The 21,306-nt window shown below is 31.0% G+C and overlaps 1 protein-coding gene across 1 annotated transcript in view; it reads left to right on the top strand.

The window, feature by feature from the left end:
- LOC148303568 (acetylcholine receptor subunit alpha-like) overlaps positions 1 to 21,306 on the top strand; it is a 207,421-nt gene that overhangs the window by 181,938 nt on the left and 4,177 nt on the right. The window contains exons 9-11 of the mRNA XM_088269754.1: positions 9,857 to 9,993; positions 18,266 to 18,412; positions 20,058 to 20,153. Of these exons, the coding sequence (XP_088125880.1) occupies positions 9,857 to 9,993; positions 18,266 to 18,412; positions 20,058 to 20,153 (380 nt within the window). The remainder of the gene's footprint in view (positions 1 to 9,856; positions 9,994 to 18,265; positions 18,413 to 20,057; positions 20,154 to 21,306) is intronic.

The following is a 21,306-nucleotide window of genomic DNA, read 5'->3' on the forward strand; positions in this document are numbered from 1 at the left end:
TTGACTCGAAATAGGTAAAGAATATAAGTATCGTGAAACAGAGATAATTTTATGAATGAATCCCTAAAAACAGTTTGTGAGGGCCATTGAACAAAAGCTTTTCATATGTAAAATATTCCGTTTGAATTTGCTTGAACGTAACGAATTATACTGTGTGCCTTACATACACATTGCCAAACCTTTGTGAATGTGAGTTTTTCCGTTGTGATGTTCATAATCTCATACAAAGCTGGGAAGATCGCTTATCAAAGAAACGTTTAGACCCATTGCGCACATAAATTTCAAATACGTTTATTTTACTAGTTTAATATTTAAAAAAAGGTGAATATAGCAATAAGTTTTATAGGGTACTGCATTACATCAATGCAGTATTACACTAAACGTTAATAACTAAAAAAAATTATCAGTCCTGCGCTTTAGGTCTCGGGTGCTTTTAAATAAACATTAAAGCGAAAATCTCTTTTTACTTATTTTGACCTTCTGGAAATCGAACCCAGGTCCAATAGAATGTTAGTCACACGCACAAACCACTACATAACGAAGTCGGACTTTTTATTATTCATTTGTGTGAGAAAATTAGGAAAATTCACGTTTTTGTTGTGTCCAAATCCTTGTTCATAAATCTGGGTTTTGTCCTCTTAAGAGTTATTTTTACATTTTTGACATCTCAGCATAGATTCAGAAGAATTCGAAAGTATAGGTATTGACAGGGCTTACGATTTGTCATAGGTGGGTCCAGGCGATCACGTGTAACATTCACCATTCCACCCATGAATGAAAGCCACACAAGTCAAATCTTTGGAAATCACACATATATCATGTAATTCTCATATCTCTTCATGCGAGTTCTTAGTAGAAGTAATTCGTAAGTTGAGAAACCCAGATTTGCAAACAAGGATTTTGACACACTAAAAATGTTGTGAATAAAATAACTAGGCATATTATATACTGCATAAGAAAATAGAAAACATAATTAAAATACTGCCTACTTCGCACGGTGTTTGATAAGTTTAACGACTTTCGGACGTCAAATAGTTTGATTTTAATATGTACGTGTTAGGTAGCCCTAACGCTCTTTTTTCATCAGCTTACTTTAGGCAAGGCTGTTCATCTATACAGGCTGAATAATATCATGCAAACTCGCCAAATAACTCTTTAAAATATCAAAGTGCTTTCAAAATAACACAGCATTCGTAATATGTTGAATGTGTCCAAATCTTTGTTCACAAATTCTGGGTTTGTCTTCACCGAGGAGTTATTTACATTGCTATCTCAGCAAAGAAGAAGAAGAATATGGGTTAACAGGGCTTACGGCATGTCATAGGGGGAAAAATACTTAATTTAACCATCGATGGTGACAAGGGGAAGGAAGAAAGTAGACAAAATACAGTCCCTCAGATGGATGTGCGGCTAAATGATGCAGATGTTCGAATGGTGAAATAAGGATAAGAAATGCAAGGCTCAGATAAGCATTATCGATACCAGTCTAGTGATGTCGGTTACCCTGAAACTTGGTTGCTGGTTAAATAAAATTCACGTGGAAAAAACTACACAATTGTTATTTTATTCTACAATATCGGTAAACTTAAGAGAGGTGTGTAGAGACATGGTGTGTGTGTATGTTGAGTGAGAAAAGAACAGTAAAACATAATTTTGAGGTGAATGTAGTTAGAAAAAGAGGCAGAAGAATACCAAGGAAAACTTGGCATGATCAGGTATGTAAAATACTCGAAAGAGGCCGGGTAAGGAGTCGAAATAATCGTCGGGTCTGTATGAGGAGATGCATGTGGAAGAGGCGAATAACATCTACAAATACACAGTGGTATGGTGTTTTTGTATCTCTGCTTACCCCTGCGGAGAATCGGCGTGTTTTTTTTTAGTTACTTAGTTAGTTATGTAATATAATGTCGTCCATAAAGAAAATCATTTCTACGAAATCAACACTTAAGTTATTATTAACTAACTAAACATGTTTCACGGACTTAATAATTAATCGTACCATTTAGGAGAGCTGAAGGAATAATTAATGTCAAGATAATGATGCGTTACGAACGTAAATATATCAAATACGATATATGTATGACTGAGTAAATCTTTAGACAAATTATGTTTATTATAAAGATGTCGTCTGGAAAGTCAATTTTTCCCATTTAAGATTATCGCTTAGTTATTTATTTAACTATTCCCTCTTCAACCCTCAACGTCCCAAAGACCCAAGTCTAAAATTAAGAATTAGTTTCACATTTCACATAAGGTGTTTGAAAATGATACAAAATGCTTCAAAACACGTGTCTCAGTAGATTTTAAGAAAAAGTGATATTTTCTTAGTAAAACTTAAATTAAAAATCGTTAATTTACCACAAAGTGACTGCTGAATTAATTAAAGAAAAAAACTGACTTAACTATAAATCCGCTTCTACGCAGGGGTGGGCAGAGAGAATAAAATGCCACATATATTATCATCATACAAGTGCTTTAAGATTAAATTAAAGTGTCGTCTTTGGGTTTTGGTCTCAAAACCTACTATCACTGCCTGTGGAAACATTCTTGCATTTTTCTTAATATAATACATACCTACCGATTTTTCTGACTCCTGAACTAATCACTTTCCTGTGTTTTAAATACTTCATAATGCCAAGTTTTTCTTGAACTTTCTCTGCTCCTATTTCAAACAACATTCGCCTCATAAAATTGTTTTACTATTATTTCCTCACTCATTCGTTCCACGTGTTCAAACCATCTCAACATACGATTTGAGAATTAAGTATTAGTATTTTTCTCAATTCATCCGCTAGAGGCAAAAACGAGATAGATCTTCTTGTATGGGAGATACATGATCGTCAGGATCGGTTTCTAGATTATATCTTTTTCATGCATCTTGAAAAAACTTTATAAAATAAAACTTTGTAATTAACCACTTTAATATTTAATACTTTTCTCTAACCGATTTCGACAAGCACCTTGTCATCTTCAGAGATGGATATGTTATACATAAGCACCCCTGAAGATGAACAAAGGGCTTGTCAAAACCGGTAAAAATAAAAGTTATTTAATCAAAGTTTAAGTTTTATGTATTTTATAAATTTTTATAAAATGTGCCCCAAGGTAAGTGATTTTTTTTTTAATATTTCTAGTTTAATATTTTATTTTGATGTCGTTATCTTGCCTTCTTCTAGATAATAAAGCAGAAAATTCTCTGGAAATTTCACCGAATCGCACTTATTGTCACTTGCTTCCCTAATACATTTACCCCAGAACTGTGTGCCAAGAAGCGTAGCGTTCCGAGTCATTCCCGGCTCCGAGATTGCTGTATTCACATTTAATAAGCCCAGAAGTGGGCAGATGAAAAACCCAATTGAGACGGTTTAAAAGTAGATGATATGACTGTGTTATGTTGAGAATTTCCAGGAATGAATGGGCATTGAAATTCAGCTTCTCAAAATACTTCATTATTTTTGCTTTATGAACCAACTGAAATAGAATTATTTTATGTGCAGCAGAATGAGAATCATTTATTTTTAAAAAGGTCAAAAGGGTATAAATAAGAGTACTTTTCACAATCAATATCATACGTATCTACCAATTTGATTTTTTATACCTGATCTGCCGTTTATGGTGCATAAAATTATTATTGATGGTTTATTTTGTTTATATTAAAAAAAAAATAATGCATGGCATGTACCATTAAATAAACAATAACAAGATAGACAATGCTTTTCTTTGCTTACATCTTTCTCATAAAATAATATGAAAATCTAGGGATGAAGGGTTGTGATCTCTGTTATTACAAAACTATATACATATCGTTCACTCCTTTCAACAACATCATATATAAAAAAACTTGATTTTTCAGGAAATCGTTTTTAAAGTTTAAGAATATAATGAAATGTATTAAAAATAAAGATAAAGCCATTTATTGAATTTTTTACTGTGCAACAGATCTTTTTAGGTAAAACCTGAATGTTTTTTCCCCATTTGAAAAATATTAAGTATATTTAAAAATAATTAAACAATACCTTTTTTTCAAATGCAAAAATAACACTTTCTGCCCTGAAGCGGGTAAATATTAAGTTAAAAATATGCTGCTTTTGCTGGGATAGGGTACATTTTTTGGGCATTCCAAAAACATGCACAACTGAAAATTGACGATTTTTGATATATGACGTTGTTGAAAGGAGTGAGTGATATATGGATGTTTTATGTTATGTGTTATATTTTTTCTGCCTAACCCTCCGGGAAGCGGCGGTAGCTAGTTAGTTAACAAATAGTACGAGTAAATGACTTATTTTTTTATAAATAAAATCCTAATAAAAAGCGCATTACTTATGGATAATAACCTTTTTCACGTATGTTGCGTTTTTTTTAGAAAATACTACTTTTGGGAAACTTTTATGTTTTGTCCACATATGTATATATCGTAGTCGTACAGGAGAAAGTGACCAACCAACAAAAAATGTTCAGGAGAGCCATTTAAGTCACTTTTGCTTGGCAAGAAAATGAACATCCATGCAGTTATTCATTTTTAACAAGTCAACATATGGTTTAAAATCCTTGGGTTTTTTTTCAGGGCAATATTAAGCTAGTAAGATATCAAATAGTCAATGATCACGTTTTTGTAAAAAATGCTCTTGGTCACTTTCTCCTGTATGACTACGATATATTAAAAATATGTGAAGAAAAATATGTAGTTGTTATTTTTTTGTGTAAAATGCAGTTCCACCAAAAAATGCCAGTACAACACTTAAATCTTATAAAATAAATTTACAACAGTAACACGGGTTTAATTTTAATGTCTTGTTTGAAAATCATGAATTGTAAATAAAATAAAATTTTATCATAATTTGCTCGATGAATATCGTCTTGGTAAAAGTATGACATTAGAAAGCAACTGTTAATTTAAGTATTGAATTGTTTATCTTGATATTTTTTTGTCTATCAGGTCTCGAATAACAAATGGTTTGTTTATTCTCTCGGAAAGATACGGTTGTTTCTGCCTCTCGTTAGGTACTCCGCTTCGATCGGAGCAAATCTCCGAAGCGGCCTATTCTCTGGACCAATCAGACTGTCAATAATGTGCTGTTTAGAAAATACCATCCTGTATAGAAACATTTCAACAATGTTCCGAGTTTGGACGAGTCCCAAATCATTAAGGAAATCCACATTATTCCCGAATTTTCCATGTAAGAATTCTGCATCGACACTCCATTTGCCTGGATGGGTCTGTTAGACTAAGAGCGACTTTGAGCTGTATTATTTTTCAAATAAAAAATATTTTTAATACAGATATTAAAGACAAAATATGTTCCGTAATTCTAACATCGATATAAGAAACTTTATTTTATTCGAATCAAGGACTTATTTTGGTTTTTAAAATATCTATAATATAAAAATGAATCGCAAAGTGTGTTAGTAAGCGCATAACTCAATAACGCCTGGACCAATTTGGCCAATTTTGAGTTCAAGGATGGTTTTTACCGTTAACCCTTAAAACAGCCCTTTTCTTTTTCCCATACAAACGTTTTCTAACTAAAACGTAGTCAATTTGAGCTTTATTGCTATTGTATTAAGTTCATATTAAATTTCTTTTGTTTTACTATCGGCACGCGACATAAAATGCATCAGTTTTCACGTCATTACATCAGTCAAATACAAACCGCGTTAATAAAAGTATTATTATCCCTATTTTACAGACATAAAACATTGGTACGGCTTGAAAGACTTCAAGTCAAATCAAATAAAGAAAAAACCAATCAAATAAAGAATCAACAACTGTCAAATTAAATCAACAAGATATTGAAATAGATAATCGCTGGATTGTTCCATATTTACCCATTTTATCAAAGACATTCAAAGCACACATCAACGTTGAATCTTGCCATTTAGTGAAATCTATTAAATACATTTGCAAATATGATAAAAAAGGATATGATATGGAGTGATATGGCTGTGATTAGAATTGAGGCAGAGAATTACAATGATGGAGTTACCCAATACCAAATGGGCCGCTATGTTAGTAGTAATGAAGCAGTTTGGCGAATATTTTATTTTCCTATTCATGAGAGACACCCTGTTGTTGTTCACTTAGCTGTGCATTTAAAAAATGGACAAAGAGTGTATTTTACAGCACAGAATGCAGTACAAAGAGCTACTCAGCCACCATCTACGACATTAACCAGTTTTTTTGAGACATGCCAAAACGATGATTTTGCACAAACATTGTTACATTCTGATATTATTATTATTAAATGCCAAGATATTATACCTAGAATCAATCCTCAAGGAGATTTATACGACGGAAACAAGGAAACCCAGTTGCAGGATACTCAGATGTATATTCCACCGATGCGATTGGTCGAATTTATTCAGTACATCCAAGCAATGATGAATGTTTTTATTTACGGCTGCTATTAGTCAATGTACGTGGCCCAACATCATTCCAACATTTACGAACTGTTGATGGTGAATTGTGTGGATCCTACAGAGAAGCCTGTCAACGTTTGTAATTGCTAGAAAATGACGCTCATTGGGATCAAACTCTCAATGATGCTGTAATATCATTACACGCTCATCAAATACGAATATTGTTTTCAATAATCATATCTACATGCTTCCCATCAAACCCAATTGATTTCTGGATCAAGTACAAGGATTATATGTGTGATGATATTTTATATCAAATACGGAATAGAATGGGAAATCCAAATATACAAATCAGTGAAGAAATTTACAATGAAGCATTGATTTCAATTGAGGACATGTGCTTGATGATATCAAACAAACTTTTAATTCAATTAGGTCTGGCCGCGCCTAATCGTCCAATGCATGATGCTTTTAACCAAGAGTTGCATCGAGAAAAACTGTACGATTTCAACACTTTGAAAGAATTAATTCAAACAAATCTTCCACTGTTGAATGAACAACATAAGTATGTATTTGATACTCTTATGAAAGTATGAAACTGGCGGGATTTACTTCTTAGATGCACCTGGTGGTACAGGAAAAACTTTTTTGATTTCTATAATATTAGCAACAATTCGCTCACAAAATGAAATTGCACTTGCACTCGCTTCGTCGGGAATTGCAGCAACTTTGCTTGAAGGTGGTCGAACAGCCCATTCAGCACTAAAATTGCCATTAAATATGCAAAGCAATGAAACTCCAACCTGCAATATTTCGAAGAACTCTGCAATGGCAAAGGTTTTGCAGCAATGTAAAATTATTGTTTGGGATGAATGCACGATGGCACATAAAAAATCTTTGGAGGCTTTACACAGAACCTTAAAAGATCTACGGAGCAATTATAACCAATTTGATGGTGCATTGATTTTATTAGCAGGAGATTTTCGTCAAACATTGCCAGTGATTCCACGATCAACGCCAGCAGATATACTCAATGCATGTCTAAAGTCCTCCAATTTGTGGAAACATGTCAAAGTACTTCATTTAAGCAAGAATATGCGTGTCGAGTTGCAAAATGACCAATCTGGAAACATATTCTCTAAACAACTCATTGACATTGGTAATGGCAAATTCCCTATAGACACGTTGACTGGCTGCATTAACATTCCTCAAAGTTTTTGTCAGTTAACTCGATCAAAAGATGAACTCATTCAGAAGGTGTTTCCAAATGTTTCTCAAAATTACAGAAACCATGATTGGTTGAGCGAACGAGCTATATTGGCTGCAAAAAACATTGATGTAAATTAATTAAATTTCAAAATTCAAGAACAAATTACAGGCGAATAGAGGATGTATAAATCAGTTGATTCGGCTACTAACCAAGATGATGTAGTCAACTATCCACCGGATTTTTTAAACTCGCTGGACTTGCCAGGATTGCCACCTCACAATCTTCAATTAAAGGTTGGATCGGTTGTTATAATGTTGCGAAATATCAACCAACCGCGTCTTTGCAACGGAACACGGTTAGCGATAAAAAAATACTAAACAACGTGATAGAAGCAACTATACTCAAAGGAAAGTATAAAGGAGAAGATGTTCTCATACCGCGCATCCCAATGATTCCGACTGATGTGCTATTTCAGTTTAAACGACTACAGTTTCCAGTGCGGCTTGCTTTTGCTATGACCATAAACAAGTCCCAGGGGCAATCATTAAGTGTTTGTGGTATTAATCTGGAAAACCCATGTTTCTCACATGGTCAATTGTATGTTGCCTGTTCCCGTGTTGGAAAACCATCAAATTTGTTTGTCTATGCGCCAGGTAATCAAACAAAAATCATCGTATAACATAAAGCACTACAATGATAATAAAACTATTTTTTGTTAATAATAAAACTATTTTTTGTTAATAATTATGATTCACATGATTAACAATAAAGCGATTACTTTTAAATCCTTATATAATATGTTTTATTTAATTATTTTTTATTCACAACGCCCTATCACCAGGGTGACGGTTCTGTTCAGGAAAATTTTTTGCCCCTACTATAAAATACGTAGGAACAAAAAACTGCCACATTACAAATCTTTTTGACAGGACGAAGTCTGTCGGGTCCGCTAGTAAATAATATAAAAAGTATTTTTAAGAACTGTCATTTTTTATCAATAAAATGATCAAGTAGTCTATAAAATTACTAGTATATCGCTCACTCCTTTCAACAACGTCATTTATAAAAGAAACTTGATTTTTTTGGAGATCGATTTTAAAGTTTAAAAATGCAATAAAATGTATTAAAAATAAAATCAAGCCACTTTTTTATCAATAAAATGATCAAGTAGTCTATAAAATTACTAGTATATCGCTCAATCCTTTCAACAATGTCATTTATAAAAAGAAACTTGATTTTTTAGGAGATCGATTTTAAAGTTTAAAAATGCAATAAAATATATTAAAAATAAAATCAAGCCACTGTGCAACTGATCTTATTAGGTAAAACCTGAATGTTTTCCCTCCATTTGAAAAATATTTAGTTTAATTAAAAAAATAATTAAACAATACCTTTTCTTCAAATGCAAAAACAACACTTTCTACCCTATAGCGGGTAAATATTAAGTTAAAAATATGCAACTTTTGTTGGGATATAGTACATTTTATGGGCATTCCGAAAACACAACTGAAAATTGACGATTTTTGAAATATGACGTTGTTGAAAGGAGTGAGCGATATATGGATGTTTTATAACCACATTACTTATTGATATGGCATTTACTTTTACTTTTACAAAAAAAAACACATGAAGGTAGTCTCATGACTACTTTTTGAGTTTATCAATGAAGTTGTAAAACCTACTAGTTTCGAAGACTACAGATGTTCTTATCAGCAGATGAAAGACAAGAAATAAATAAAAAATCTAGCAAAACAAATTGTAAGACAGGCGCAGTGGAGTAGTTGGGTAGACGCTTGACTGTAAAACTGGCGGGGCGGATTCGATTTCACGGGGTCAATTGCAAAATAAATTCAAGAAATAAATATTTTCCAATTTCCTGGGTGTTTGTGATTTAAACTTCTATATAAACCTCTAAAAGTGGAGGCTTTGCGGGTTATTCCTTTTTTTAAATCAAGAAAATAAACATAAAAATCAAGAATAATCTAAAAATATGTCTTTTCACCTTTTGATGAGAACATACTTATTTCTCGAAACTAGTCGTGTTCACGTTAATAAATGCTAAAATTGTTCTTTTTTAAGTGTTTCATTTTCAGATTCAAATTTCAAATCCATATTTGAAAGAGAATTTTGGTAAAATTAATATCAAATTTTTAAAATTATATTTTCTTATAGTATAAGAAGTGCGTGTAAGTTTTTTAGTAAGGGAAGGGTATTTTATAAAGTTTATAAAATGTGCCAAAAGTATCTGCGAAAAAAATTCAAGAAATACTATAATTAAATTTCCAGGTGAGTCTCTCTATCTCCATTTTGCTGTCTCTCACCGTGTTCTTCTTGCTACTAGCAGAGATTATTCCCCCAACATCCCTTGTGGTGCCACTACTGGGGAAGTTTGTACTCTTCACTATGATATTGGATACGTTTAGGTAAGTTACAATTTGGATATACTAAATAAAATTTATTTAATTACCTATGTTGCATACTTCTAATGTACAACATTTTGAGTGTGTTCAAATACTTGTTCACAAAATCTGGATTATCTCCAATTCCAGGAGTTATTTTCATATTATTTTTTTGACATCTCATCAAAGATGAAGAAGAATATGGAAGTCTGGGCATTTACGGTGCTGACGACCGTCATAGGCTGGTTTAAGTGATCACTTTACACACGTGTAACATCTCACCAATAGATGCCTCTAGTGAAGTTCTAGTGATTCAAGAACAAGGTTTCTAAATTGGTTTATAAATATAGAACTTCCAAGAATTTGAGCAGTGTGGTTGTCAATAATGGGTAGAATTGGTGAATGTTACACGTGTGTAAAGTGATCACTTAAACCAGCCTATGACGGTCGTCAGCCCCGTAAATGCCCAGACTTCCATATTCTTCTTCATCTTTGATGAGATGTCAAAAAAAAAAATAATAATAATAAATAATAATAATACTTCTAATGTAACGTTGTACCTATGTTACTATTGTAAACAGCTCCTTGTGTATACTGTAAAGTAAAAAAGGTACAAATGGAGTGCATTTGTCCTCAGGTCAAACATTATCAGAAGTCAATTGAGTTCCTTCCAAGAGAGTTGGTGATCCCTGTAACACAATGATTATTTATTTATTTGTTAAACAACACACACAAAAATATAAAAAAAATAATAATTTAAACATTACTTAGATATTAAAATCCAGTAATATCGTTGTAGAGTAAAATCTTCGTCATAAAAGGTTCGGTAGAAAAGAGAAAAATAATTAAAATAACGGTCTTCAAAGTATCGCCGGAGAGCATTTTTCTGAGCTCCTTGTCGTTGTGGATGGCCAACTGCAGATGGCGGATAATAAACCTGCCCTGAATTCTTGTTATAACTTATTCAAGTTACAAAAAAAAATCAGGTAATCAGAAATCATTCATATTTAAATTAAGTTAGGTTTGTTCTAGTGATTGTATTGTAACGTACCATTATAAGGGTGGGTGTTAGTTACGTTCTGAGCGTATTACACCCTATGTACGCGTAAATAAATTTCTCTAAACCACGCCTCATACGTCACAAAGCGCAGTAGCTCATAATTGATGACCTAAAATTATCATCAGAGCTTAATTAAAACAGAAGTGAAGTTCGTCTGGATAAGCGGGTACTCGGCACAAGTTTGTCGAGTTAAGCGGGCCGGGTTTTGAAAAGCCCTTTGAAGACTGGCACTTGTATTATTCCAAATACTCGCTCGTGACTCGAATGTTTTGCTTCCATTGGATAACAATTATTCATCCAATTATGTCATATTATGCATTGAAAGATAGATGTTATTGAACGTTATTTTTACAAATGACGTAACAAAATACAGACTTCAGTAAAATGGAAAGTATTCAATACGTAGATTGTGGAGGAAAAAGGATTTTGTTTATAAGTATTTAAAAGACTGCTGATTCAATTGCATGGTATATTTAAGACCGAATATATATCGTGGGTATACTGGCAAAAAACGTTAATTCTAAAATTTCTCTTTGAATAATCCCTGTTGTTTAAAACCTGAATAAAATACCCGCTATTAAACTTAAAGTTGAATTTAGTTTTAAAACCACAAATATATAACGTTTTAAACTGCTTAGTGTATTTTGCCAGTTTATAGAACGTTGTAAACATTGGAATCTACATCATTAAGTCAAAATTGTATATTTTCAAGTTAACGTTTTTTACCAATACACCCACGATTTAAAATCATGTATATATAAATAAATTTTTTACAGTATTTTATTTCTTTAATAATCAAAAATATTTATTTTTGTTCATTTGCTACAAATATTCACTTAAAAAAAATATCTTACGATATTCACGCTGTGCGTGTACTGAAAGAAACTAAGCTCTTGTGCTTGAAGCGGAAATTGTACTTTTTAAAAATACGTCCGTATTTAAATGAAATATATCGGAATAAACTCAACATTCAATTATTAAATCTTGATTTTCTAAATTTTACAAACGAGTTTTTAAACAAAACATTTTCATTTTGAAACACAATTAAGATTACTTAAAAAAATTGATATTTATAATTTTGAGGATATTTATTTAAGCATGTCCACATAATCTATAAAAATGTACTCGATCCTTTAACGAGAGGAAATATATATTCGACCAACCTATCAAAGAGCGGATCCGTTTGAACGGGAAACGGTTCGTTGATTTCCAATTTGCATTGTTCATTTCTTTTGCGATTACTTTCAATTGGAAACACGGAAAATGCCCCAGGAAAGATTCCACCGAATAAACAAGTCCGCCATGACCAAAAAGGTTTCTAAATTTCAACCCCTACTGGAAATGAATTCCCAATAAACCCCAGTATTTCATTAACCTGGCTTAACTATGGTAGTTGAGTTATTTTTTTAATATTATAATTTAAATTGTAGGTTTATGTTTCTTAGCTTGAGATACATGTCTTTGAATTATAAATGTTTTATTATAATCTGCTATTACTGACCGTTTTCCACTTTATAAGTTATATTTATGAGATATATTTATTTGTGTTATACAGGATGTTATAATTTTTGTCGAATGGCGTCATACGTCAATCAGATTTGACATTTATTAACTAGACAGCTACAGTCTATGAAAAAATTAAATTTATTTCTATTTATGGATATTTTTTTTACTAAATATAGATTTTTTTATTTTCATTGATGAAAATCTTATGTGGACCTTTACATTTTTTTCGTTTAGTGAAAAATATAATATTTTTACACATTTGTGTCCGTTTTATCAATGTGTTTCTATACTGCAGCTGTCTTATGCACAAATTCAAATTATTATTGACGTACGATGCTATTTGCAAAAATTATAACATCTTCCTATAGGGTGATTAATTTTGCTTCACCCTATACAAGGTGTCTCAACTTGATCTTTTAATCAATGAAAATTTGAATTAAACAAAGACACATTTTATAAGACTTTACATAAGAAATTGAATAAATACCTGAACAAACAGTGAATGAGTATTATTTGTTCTTTGCGTTTTTAGAAACTCGCTTCAAAAGAAAATTTACCGAGACTAATGAAATAACGAAGAAAATAAATCGTTTACACAAATCATAAAAAAATACCTGGCGAATGCGGTTAGTAATATAAGGAAAACATGGCATGATCAAGTATTTCAAATAATCGAGAGTTAGAATAATCTGCATGTATATTTGAAGAGATGTATGAATATGGAAGAAGCAAAGATTATTTGCATAGACAGTTGGGTGTGGCGTTCTATTCTCTCTTCCTACCCTGGGAAGCAGCGTGATGGTTAGTTAGTTAGTTTTCATAAATAATAATGAAGAGATGTAATTAAGCGTAGGAGTGATCACCTTGCCTTCACGTGTTAACGATCAAGATAACACTGCGTTTATATGATGCAGTGCTTTATGCACCATCGAATGCGGAGAAGGGTTTGAAGAAGAAGAAGAAGTAATCAATCGAGAGTCCTAAATGGATTGGGAAATAGGTTTTTTAAGATCATTAATGTAAAATATCAAAGATTGTTTCAAAAACATGTCGACACTTGACAACAAATAATATTGCTGAAAACTTAGGTAATTTTGGAGAAATAAACGTCTGCCTTAAATATAATTAAATACCGTAAATTTATTTCCTGATTTTAAAAGTGTAGAGCGAAGCTAGATTGACTTGCTTTAAAGTGATATAAAAAAACATCCCCTTACGTTTTTATTACGCGTTGATATTCCTTCGCCCCGTGTCGCAGTTAATATTTATCTCGCTTATATCAGGAGAACATAGGATGAAAGGAGGGAGGTACGAGTATATTTATGTTGTCATCTCTACCTTACAGGACATTATATATTTTTTACGTCAGTTTCAGGGCGAGCACTGGAATTCGCTTGAGATAAGGCACTGTGATATAAAACCTGAATTTTTACATACGTGTATCTATACTGTACATAACACCATAATTATATTGCGTCTTTTTATCACTGATTTTCAGTAGCGTGCAAAAGCCTTCCAAATATTTAAAAAATCGTGAAATTTATCTTTGTTTTAACCGCTTTTAAATGTGCAGTAATTTTTCATTTTATTACCGCTTTCTTTAATAAACTGGAGTGATCGCTGATAAAGCGACAATTTGTAAAATAAACACATAGTGCCAAATATATTGATCCGTATTAAATATAATCTGATGGGTTGACAACATCTTTGTAAATAAAAATGTATATTAGATTTGAATTTTGTACTGAATTATTTTGATGGAACTGCTTTAAAACAACTATATAGTTTCTTCTGCGTTTATTTAATTTACCCAGTGACCGGGTTTCATCGTTCTATTTATTTAATGGATAATTTATATAGCGCTGTTTTAGAGAAATCACTTCAAGGACGGTTTACAATACATAGCAATATTAACATTTTAAACCACAAAACTTAATTTTTATTCCTCGTTTCAATATATAAAACATATATACTGATAAAAATTCTACCTTTTATGATTGGCTTTTATAAAAAGGAAATATTTGTCCTTCACCCACCCTAGGGAGTTCTGAGCAAATGTCTCCAATGCCACAGCTTAAAGGCATCTTTGCCTTTTGAAAACTTTTATAGTCCATGATTCTCCTCTATATAGGAATAAAGGGAAAATTGATGCACCTATTAGTCGAGTTTTTGTGGCCATACTTTTATCCAACCTGGTCAGTCTTCTTCTTCTGTGTCTTGTCAGGTCTTCTCGACGTTGATTATCACTTGAGAGAAATCGTCCTTGGCAGCTCTAAACAGATTACTAAAAATTAAACACTTGTGTTAGACCATTAATTGAGTTTAATTTCACACGACTAGCTTCGAAAACAACCGATGTTTTCATCAACAGATGATCACAAAAACTAACTAGCAAAAAATCATTCAGGTATCGGTAGAGGTGGGTGAAGTAATAACTATAGGAAGAGGGGTTAAAAGGTGTTTAGTGGGAACATAGATAATAATAGAGGGGTATTGGAAAAGCATATTATTTATTCATGTTTTATCACAAATTTTTGTGTATTTCTAAATTGTTCTTGACTTTATATGTGACTAAGTATAATAATTTGAGTGTGTGTGAGTGAAAATGAGTGGTTAGCTCCATTACGTGATTCGCTCTTAACAGCTTTAAACAGCGCCTCGACGGTTTTGATCCCCGTCTAATCTCGTATATTCCAGAACCAGGAGATCTGCTTTCGGTTCACACCTCGTCGACCTTCTATTTTGCCCTGTATCAGACATTCTTAACCATCGCAATTCGTTGTTAAATTTTGTCTACACAATTCCAATTGTCTAACATTGATTGGAGTACCATAAAAAAACTAAACTTTAAAATTATCACGGGATTCTAGCAGGTACAGTAAGTATTGAGCTTTTGGCGTGTTGTTTATTTTTTTATCACTTAACTCTACGGCACTTTAACGCGTCACCAGAATAAGGCGCGAAAATATAATGGGAAACCACCATAAAGTGCGGTAATAACACCACAACATGATGTCATGTCGGTGTGTTAGATTTCATAATGTCTGTTAATATTTCTACCTTCCCAGACGGGGTAATTTACACAAGCGGCCGCATCATTATATGCGTGGGAAATGCGAGAAACATTAACAGAATTCCGGGAAAATCCTCCTTTAATATTTAAACCACGAAATGGAAAATACATACACTTTCTAAAAAATGATAATTAGATGGTTTCATAAAGGGGATACCTTTAATATTTTATGATTATACACCAAGATGAACACAAATTTTGTTAACCTTTATTCGGTACTTGAATATCGTTTTACACGCTGTTTTGGGTAGTCTTTAAAAAATAATTTCTCATTATTCTATAGGGATGAAGTAACGTTTATCACATATTTTGAATACAAGTTACGTAAAAAAGGTTTATCTCGTGTATTTTATAATTCTTACGCCGTAATGGGCTTGCTTTTTTTTAATGTGTGGGGTATTTTTAGGAAAGTGAATATTTAAGGTTTTAAAATGTAAAATATTAATTTACTACCTTGCTAAGAATATATTATCTTGCTCTAGGTATTTTATAAAAAAAATATTCTTCAAAAATATTTTGTGTGTATCCAAATCTTTTTTTGACAAGCTCAAAGTGTTGTGGTCAAATTATAAGTTTAATAAAAATTATAAATATATTACATAATATTGAATAGTTTCTAAGTATGTAAAATAGTTCGCATATAATCTTACATACAATTCATAAGGATCTCCACTAAATAAAAAGTTTTCTGAAATTGTTGGGTAATATATCCAAAATTAAACAAGGTTTATTGGATTGAATTTTACATTTATTTATGTATATGTTAATATGTAACGCGTTTCGTCTTATTAAGACATTATCAAACACAATTCAATATGGAATTCTACCAACTGTCTGCAGTTAGAATAAATAAGTTTTCTCAAATCAACCATTGATAGTTACAAGAACACACACATGAAAGAAAGTGTTTGGGTCATATTTGGGTCATATTAGCGTAGTCTTTGGGTCATATTTCTCCTAAAAACCATAAAATTCGCCAATAGAAATCGATATAATGATTAAAGAAAACACTTCGTTTTTTACCACTTGAGTTTTATTATAGCTACATGTTTCAGAAGTTAATCTTCCATCATTCAGGTCTGTATAATAACATTATACAGACCTGAATGATGGAAGTTTAACTTCTGAAACATGTAGCTATAATAAAACTCAAGTGGTAAAAAACGAAGTGTTTTCTTTAATCATTGTAACATGTCTAACCACAAAGTTAATGCCGAAACAATAAATAAAATAGAAATCGATATTGTTATATAATTTTATAAACGAGTATAGAGACTCTTAATACTCTATTTATATGTATTTCATTTGATAAAAACTTACCGTAATTTTACAGTAACTTTAATAACATTTTCTTGAGATAAATTCAAGTATTTGGAAATACCAGTAAAAATTTCAGTCTACCCGGATGAAAAATAATTAATCACTATTTGAAGATTCTTTATCCTATATGAGAGATAGTAAATAACGGGAAGGTTTTTTATTATTTTTAAATAAGATACTTATCAGATATCGCTCACTCCTTTCAAGAACGTCATAAATCAAAAATCGACAATTTTGAGTTGTGCATGTTTTCGTAATGCCCAGAAAATGTACTATATCCCAGCAAAAGAGGCATATTTTTAACTTAATATTTACCCGCTACAGGGCAGAAAGTGTTATTTTTGCATTTTGAAGAAAAGGTATTGTTTAATTATTTTTTTTAAATATACTAAATATTTTTCAAATGGAGAAAAAATATTCAGGTTTTACCTAAAAAGATCTGTCGAACAGTAAAAAGTTAAATAAGTGGCTTGATATTTATTTTTAATACATTGTATTTTATGTTTGAACTTTAAAAACGTTCTCCTGAAAAATCAAGTTTTTTAATTTATGACGTTCTTGAAAGGAGTGAGCGATATGTCATATTTGTACGCATATGACGTGATCGTAAATATTTTAAGATGTAAATCTGAAGACGGGTGATCCTCAATATTTTAAAAATGTACTTCAAGATAATTGCAGTGATAAAACCTTAATCTTGAATTAGAAATTAAGTTAATATTGTAATTAATCACGATGGTATCATATGATGTCTCTTCATGTCTTTACAGAGATTGAGATACTGAAAAATATAACCAATAATTTTATTTTATTTATTATTTTCAAAATGATCAGTACTTCGATAAATATAAGGAAGAAATCAACCATAATATGCAAAAAAAAATCATTCAGCTTTATACGGTTAATTTATATTCTGATATTTTGAATTAAAATAACTTGTGCTAGATGTATTTTTAATGTTACTTATATTCATACTTTTACGAATACATTTCTTTGTTAACTAAAACTCTTGACCAAATAGTCCTCCAACACAACAAAAATGAAAAACATTTTTACTTAAAGTCTTAAAAAAGCTCTTCTTCTTCTTCTTCTTTCTCCTCATAGATCTTGTGAACTTCGCCTAAAGGTTTGGAATAAAGTCAAATAAATAGGAATAATTTTAATTATAAATTCTATCTTTTAACGGTGATATTTTAGGGCAACAAAAAATGTAATACAAAAAAGTATACAATAAAATACTTTTGTTAAAAAGAAAATATTAATTTTTATTTTTTAGCAATAAATATTTTATTTAAACTGCTACTTTAATGTTGTTAAGTGTATATTATCCATTTCAGTATATGCGTGACTGTGGTGGTCCTGAACGTCCACTTCCGGTCTCCGCAAACCCACACCATGGCTCCCTGGGTGCGGAGAGTCTTCATTCACATCCTCCCCAGGATGCTGGTCATGCGGAGACCACACTACCAGTTCCACAGAAGAGCGTAAGCATATATTTATTTCATATTATTATTAATCAGATCATCGATGAAGTATTTAAAAAATCACAAACGTCTTAATTCAGCGAATGAATTCAAGAATGTATCCGTTGATACTTATATCTTATAAACCTTCATGTTTTTTTCAAAGATAGCCATGTTATCAACATTGCTTGTGATGTCTAATCTATTAGATTTATAAGCTTGTTCAGATAAGTCTAATCACAAATTAGAAATCACGTGTTTTTATTCTGAGAATCACGTATAAATTTAATTGATTAAGAATAATCATAATTATCCCTTACTCTAATTTTATAGTTTTATTGTTTTTTTAGTATTCAAAGAATTTTTTTTTAATAAAAATTATACGGTCACTTACATTTCAAAACTATCTAAGGAAAACCTTAAATTCCTTAATTCAACTAATCCATAATTACACTGTTAAATACCCTTACATGCATTATATTGCACCATATACCTACATATTTGCAAACACCTCAGTAACGGAATGTGAATTACATTCTCAATCTTTCTAAATTACATTTCTCATTATTGTAAACTATAGTTTCTTCACTTCAAAAGAACATTTTTGAGTTTATGAATGTAATCACAAGTTTTGAGAACTACAGATGTTCTCATCAATAAAATTAGTTGTGTTTGCATTTTTTAACCTAAGTGGTTTTATACATGTGATTTAATTTTATATTTCAATCATCATGTTATTCCTCGAGTAGATGGCACATCAATAAATAATATTTGTACTTTACTTTTTGTTGTTTTAAATAAATGACTAAATCAAGACTTTTTCAAGCAATAAATCACACGGAAAAGTTATAATGATTAAAGAAAACACTTCGTTTTTTACCACTTGAGTTTTATTATAGACTACATGTTTCAGAAGTTAAACTTCCATCATTCAGGTCTGTATAATAACAATATTGTTATTATACAGACCTGAATGATGGAAGTTTAACTTCTGAAACATGTAGTCTATAATAAAACTCAAGTGGTAAAAAACGAAGTGTTTTCTTTGATCATTGTAACATGTCTTACCACAAAGTTAATGCCAAAACAATAAATGGAAAAGTTATGTTACTAGTTTATTACTAAGTATTTTTAATTAAAATTTTACAAATAACACTTTTTCTTAAAATATATTCTCACACGTCTTTCAATGCACTCTGCATCAATTTCAAACACCGTATCGTAATACGACGTTTGACAATAATATAGAATGCATCAAAATACGTGTTATAATAGATTTTAAGAAATCGTTATATGTGCCAAGAAAATATTTAATTAAAAACGGATAGATAGTTACCAAAATGTGACTGCAGATTCAATAAATGAAAAAAATTATTTAGTTTTTAGTTACATCGTAATGTTTGTTATAGTTGTATATTTTTTACAAATTATATAAACACATGAATATCTGATAATAATATATTTAAATTTTGTTTAGACGATTCATTTAATATTATTTAAAATACCAGGCAGCCAAATGAACCAATTCATGAAAAAATCTGTTGAAACTTAACACAAAAAAAAATTATTACATTTTATTCATCTACTTTCACGACTCAATCGTTATTATATTATTTTCCATTAGTTTGTTTATATTTTAGTATAATTTTTACAACAATCATTTCAGGATAACTTCTTCACGACAACACGTTTTAGTAAGGACTTGCAACGGCCTCGAATTAAGGGCTCCACCCCCTTGTATGGCAACTCCAACTCTTACAAGGTAAATATTTAGGTTAAAAATCACGTTTACGAGTATTTGCCCCACGGCGAACATTTATCACGTTAGTGACTGTATAACTTTATAATTCAGGATATCTACCCTTTCCTGACAAAATGTCGTAAACGCTAGTTCAGATAGATCGTTTTGCTTAAGTATATCAACTTAAAATAAGTATACTCGTACTTATGATCTGGAAAAAATATTAAATATTAACAATTTCGATTAAATAAATACGAAATAACTTCATTTTTACTATTCTCAATATCATTAATATTTAAAGCATTTACTTTGTGGTTAGTCATTTTTACTTATTTATTTTTTTACAAATTTTTTAATCCATATGTATGCACTAGGACATGTTTAACCTCAGCTCGTAAAGCATGTTTGTGCTGAAACCTTTAGTGCATGTTGGTCAACACACATTTTGTGTAGTTTTAAGTGTGTAAATGGTGCTATGGTGGTGACTGGTGGTATTATTTGCATGATGTGGTAGTGATTGTCCTGACGAAGAGACGGGTACGTCTCGAAACCGGTACACATAAAAATCTCAGTGAGTGTTTATCTACTAATATTGTTAATATTTTTGTAAAAAAAAATAATAAGTAACTTCATTTATCTTTGATTCTATAATCCGTGATGGATATTTTTTTCAATTATTTGAGATAAAAGTCACATGCCAAATTCCTGATAATGAGCCAATAATATGGAATTTTTAAATATCGAATTACGTTTGATATACAGTTGTTTACGATTATACCGACTTACATACCTACATTTTTATGGTGACGATCGTAAATGACTATAATTCAGTAAGACCCTTTATCTTTTCCTGTTATTTATCGTAAACATGCCAACATATGGAATCGATTAAATTACTCAAGATTTTGAAAAGATGATAAAATGGATTTATAAAAAAAAATAAATAATAATATTTAACCCTTAGAGACCAGATCGTTCACAATGGCCACATTTTTTTTACTACATATGTACTTATATGAACCAACAAATCATTTAGTATAAACAATGTTTTCAATCAGACCTTATTTAGTTCGGCTAAATAACATTCAACTTGGTGTTGTAAATAGAAGATTTTTTCTAGATAAAAATCCATAGTGGCAATTTAAATATTACAATCTAAGCAGGTTTCGACCTT

Source organism: Brachycentrus maculatus, unplaced genomic scaffold (genome assembly GCF_059751285.1).
Source record: "Brachycentrus maculatus isolate JH-2025_06_01 unplaced genomic scaffold, ASM5975128v1 h1tg000362l, whole genome shotgun sequence".
NCBI classification, from domain to species: Eukaryota; Metazoa; Arthropoda; class Insecta; order Trichoptera; family Brachycentridae; genus Brachycentrus; species Brachycentrus maculatus.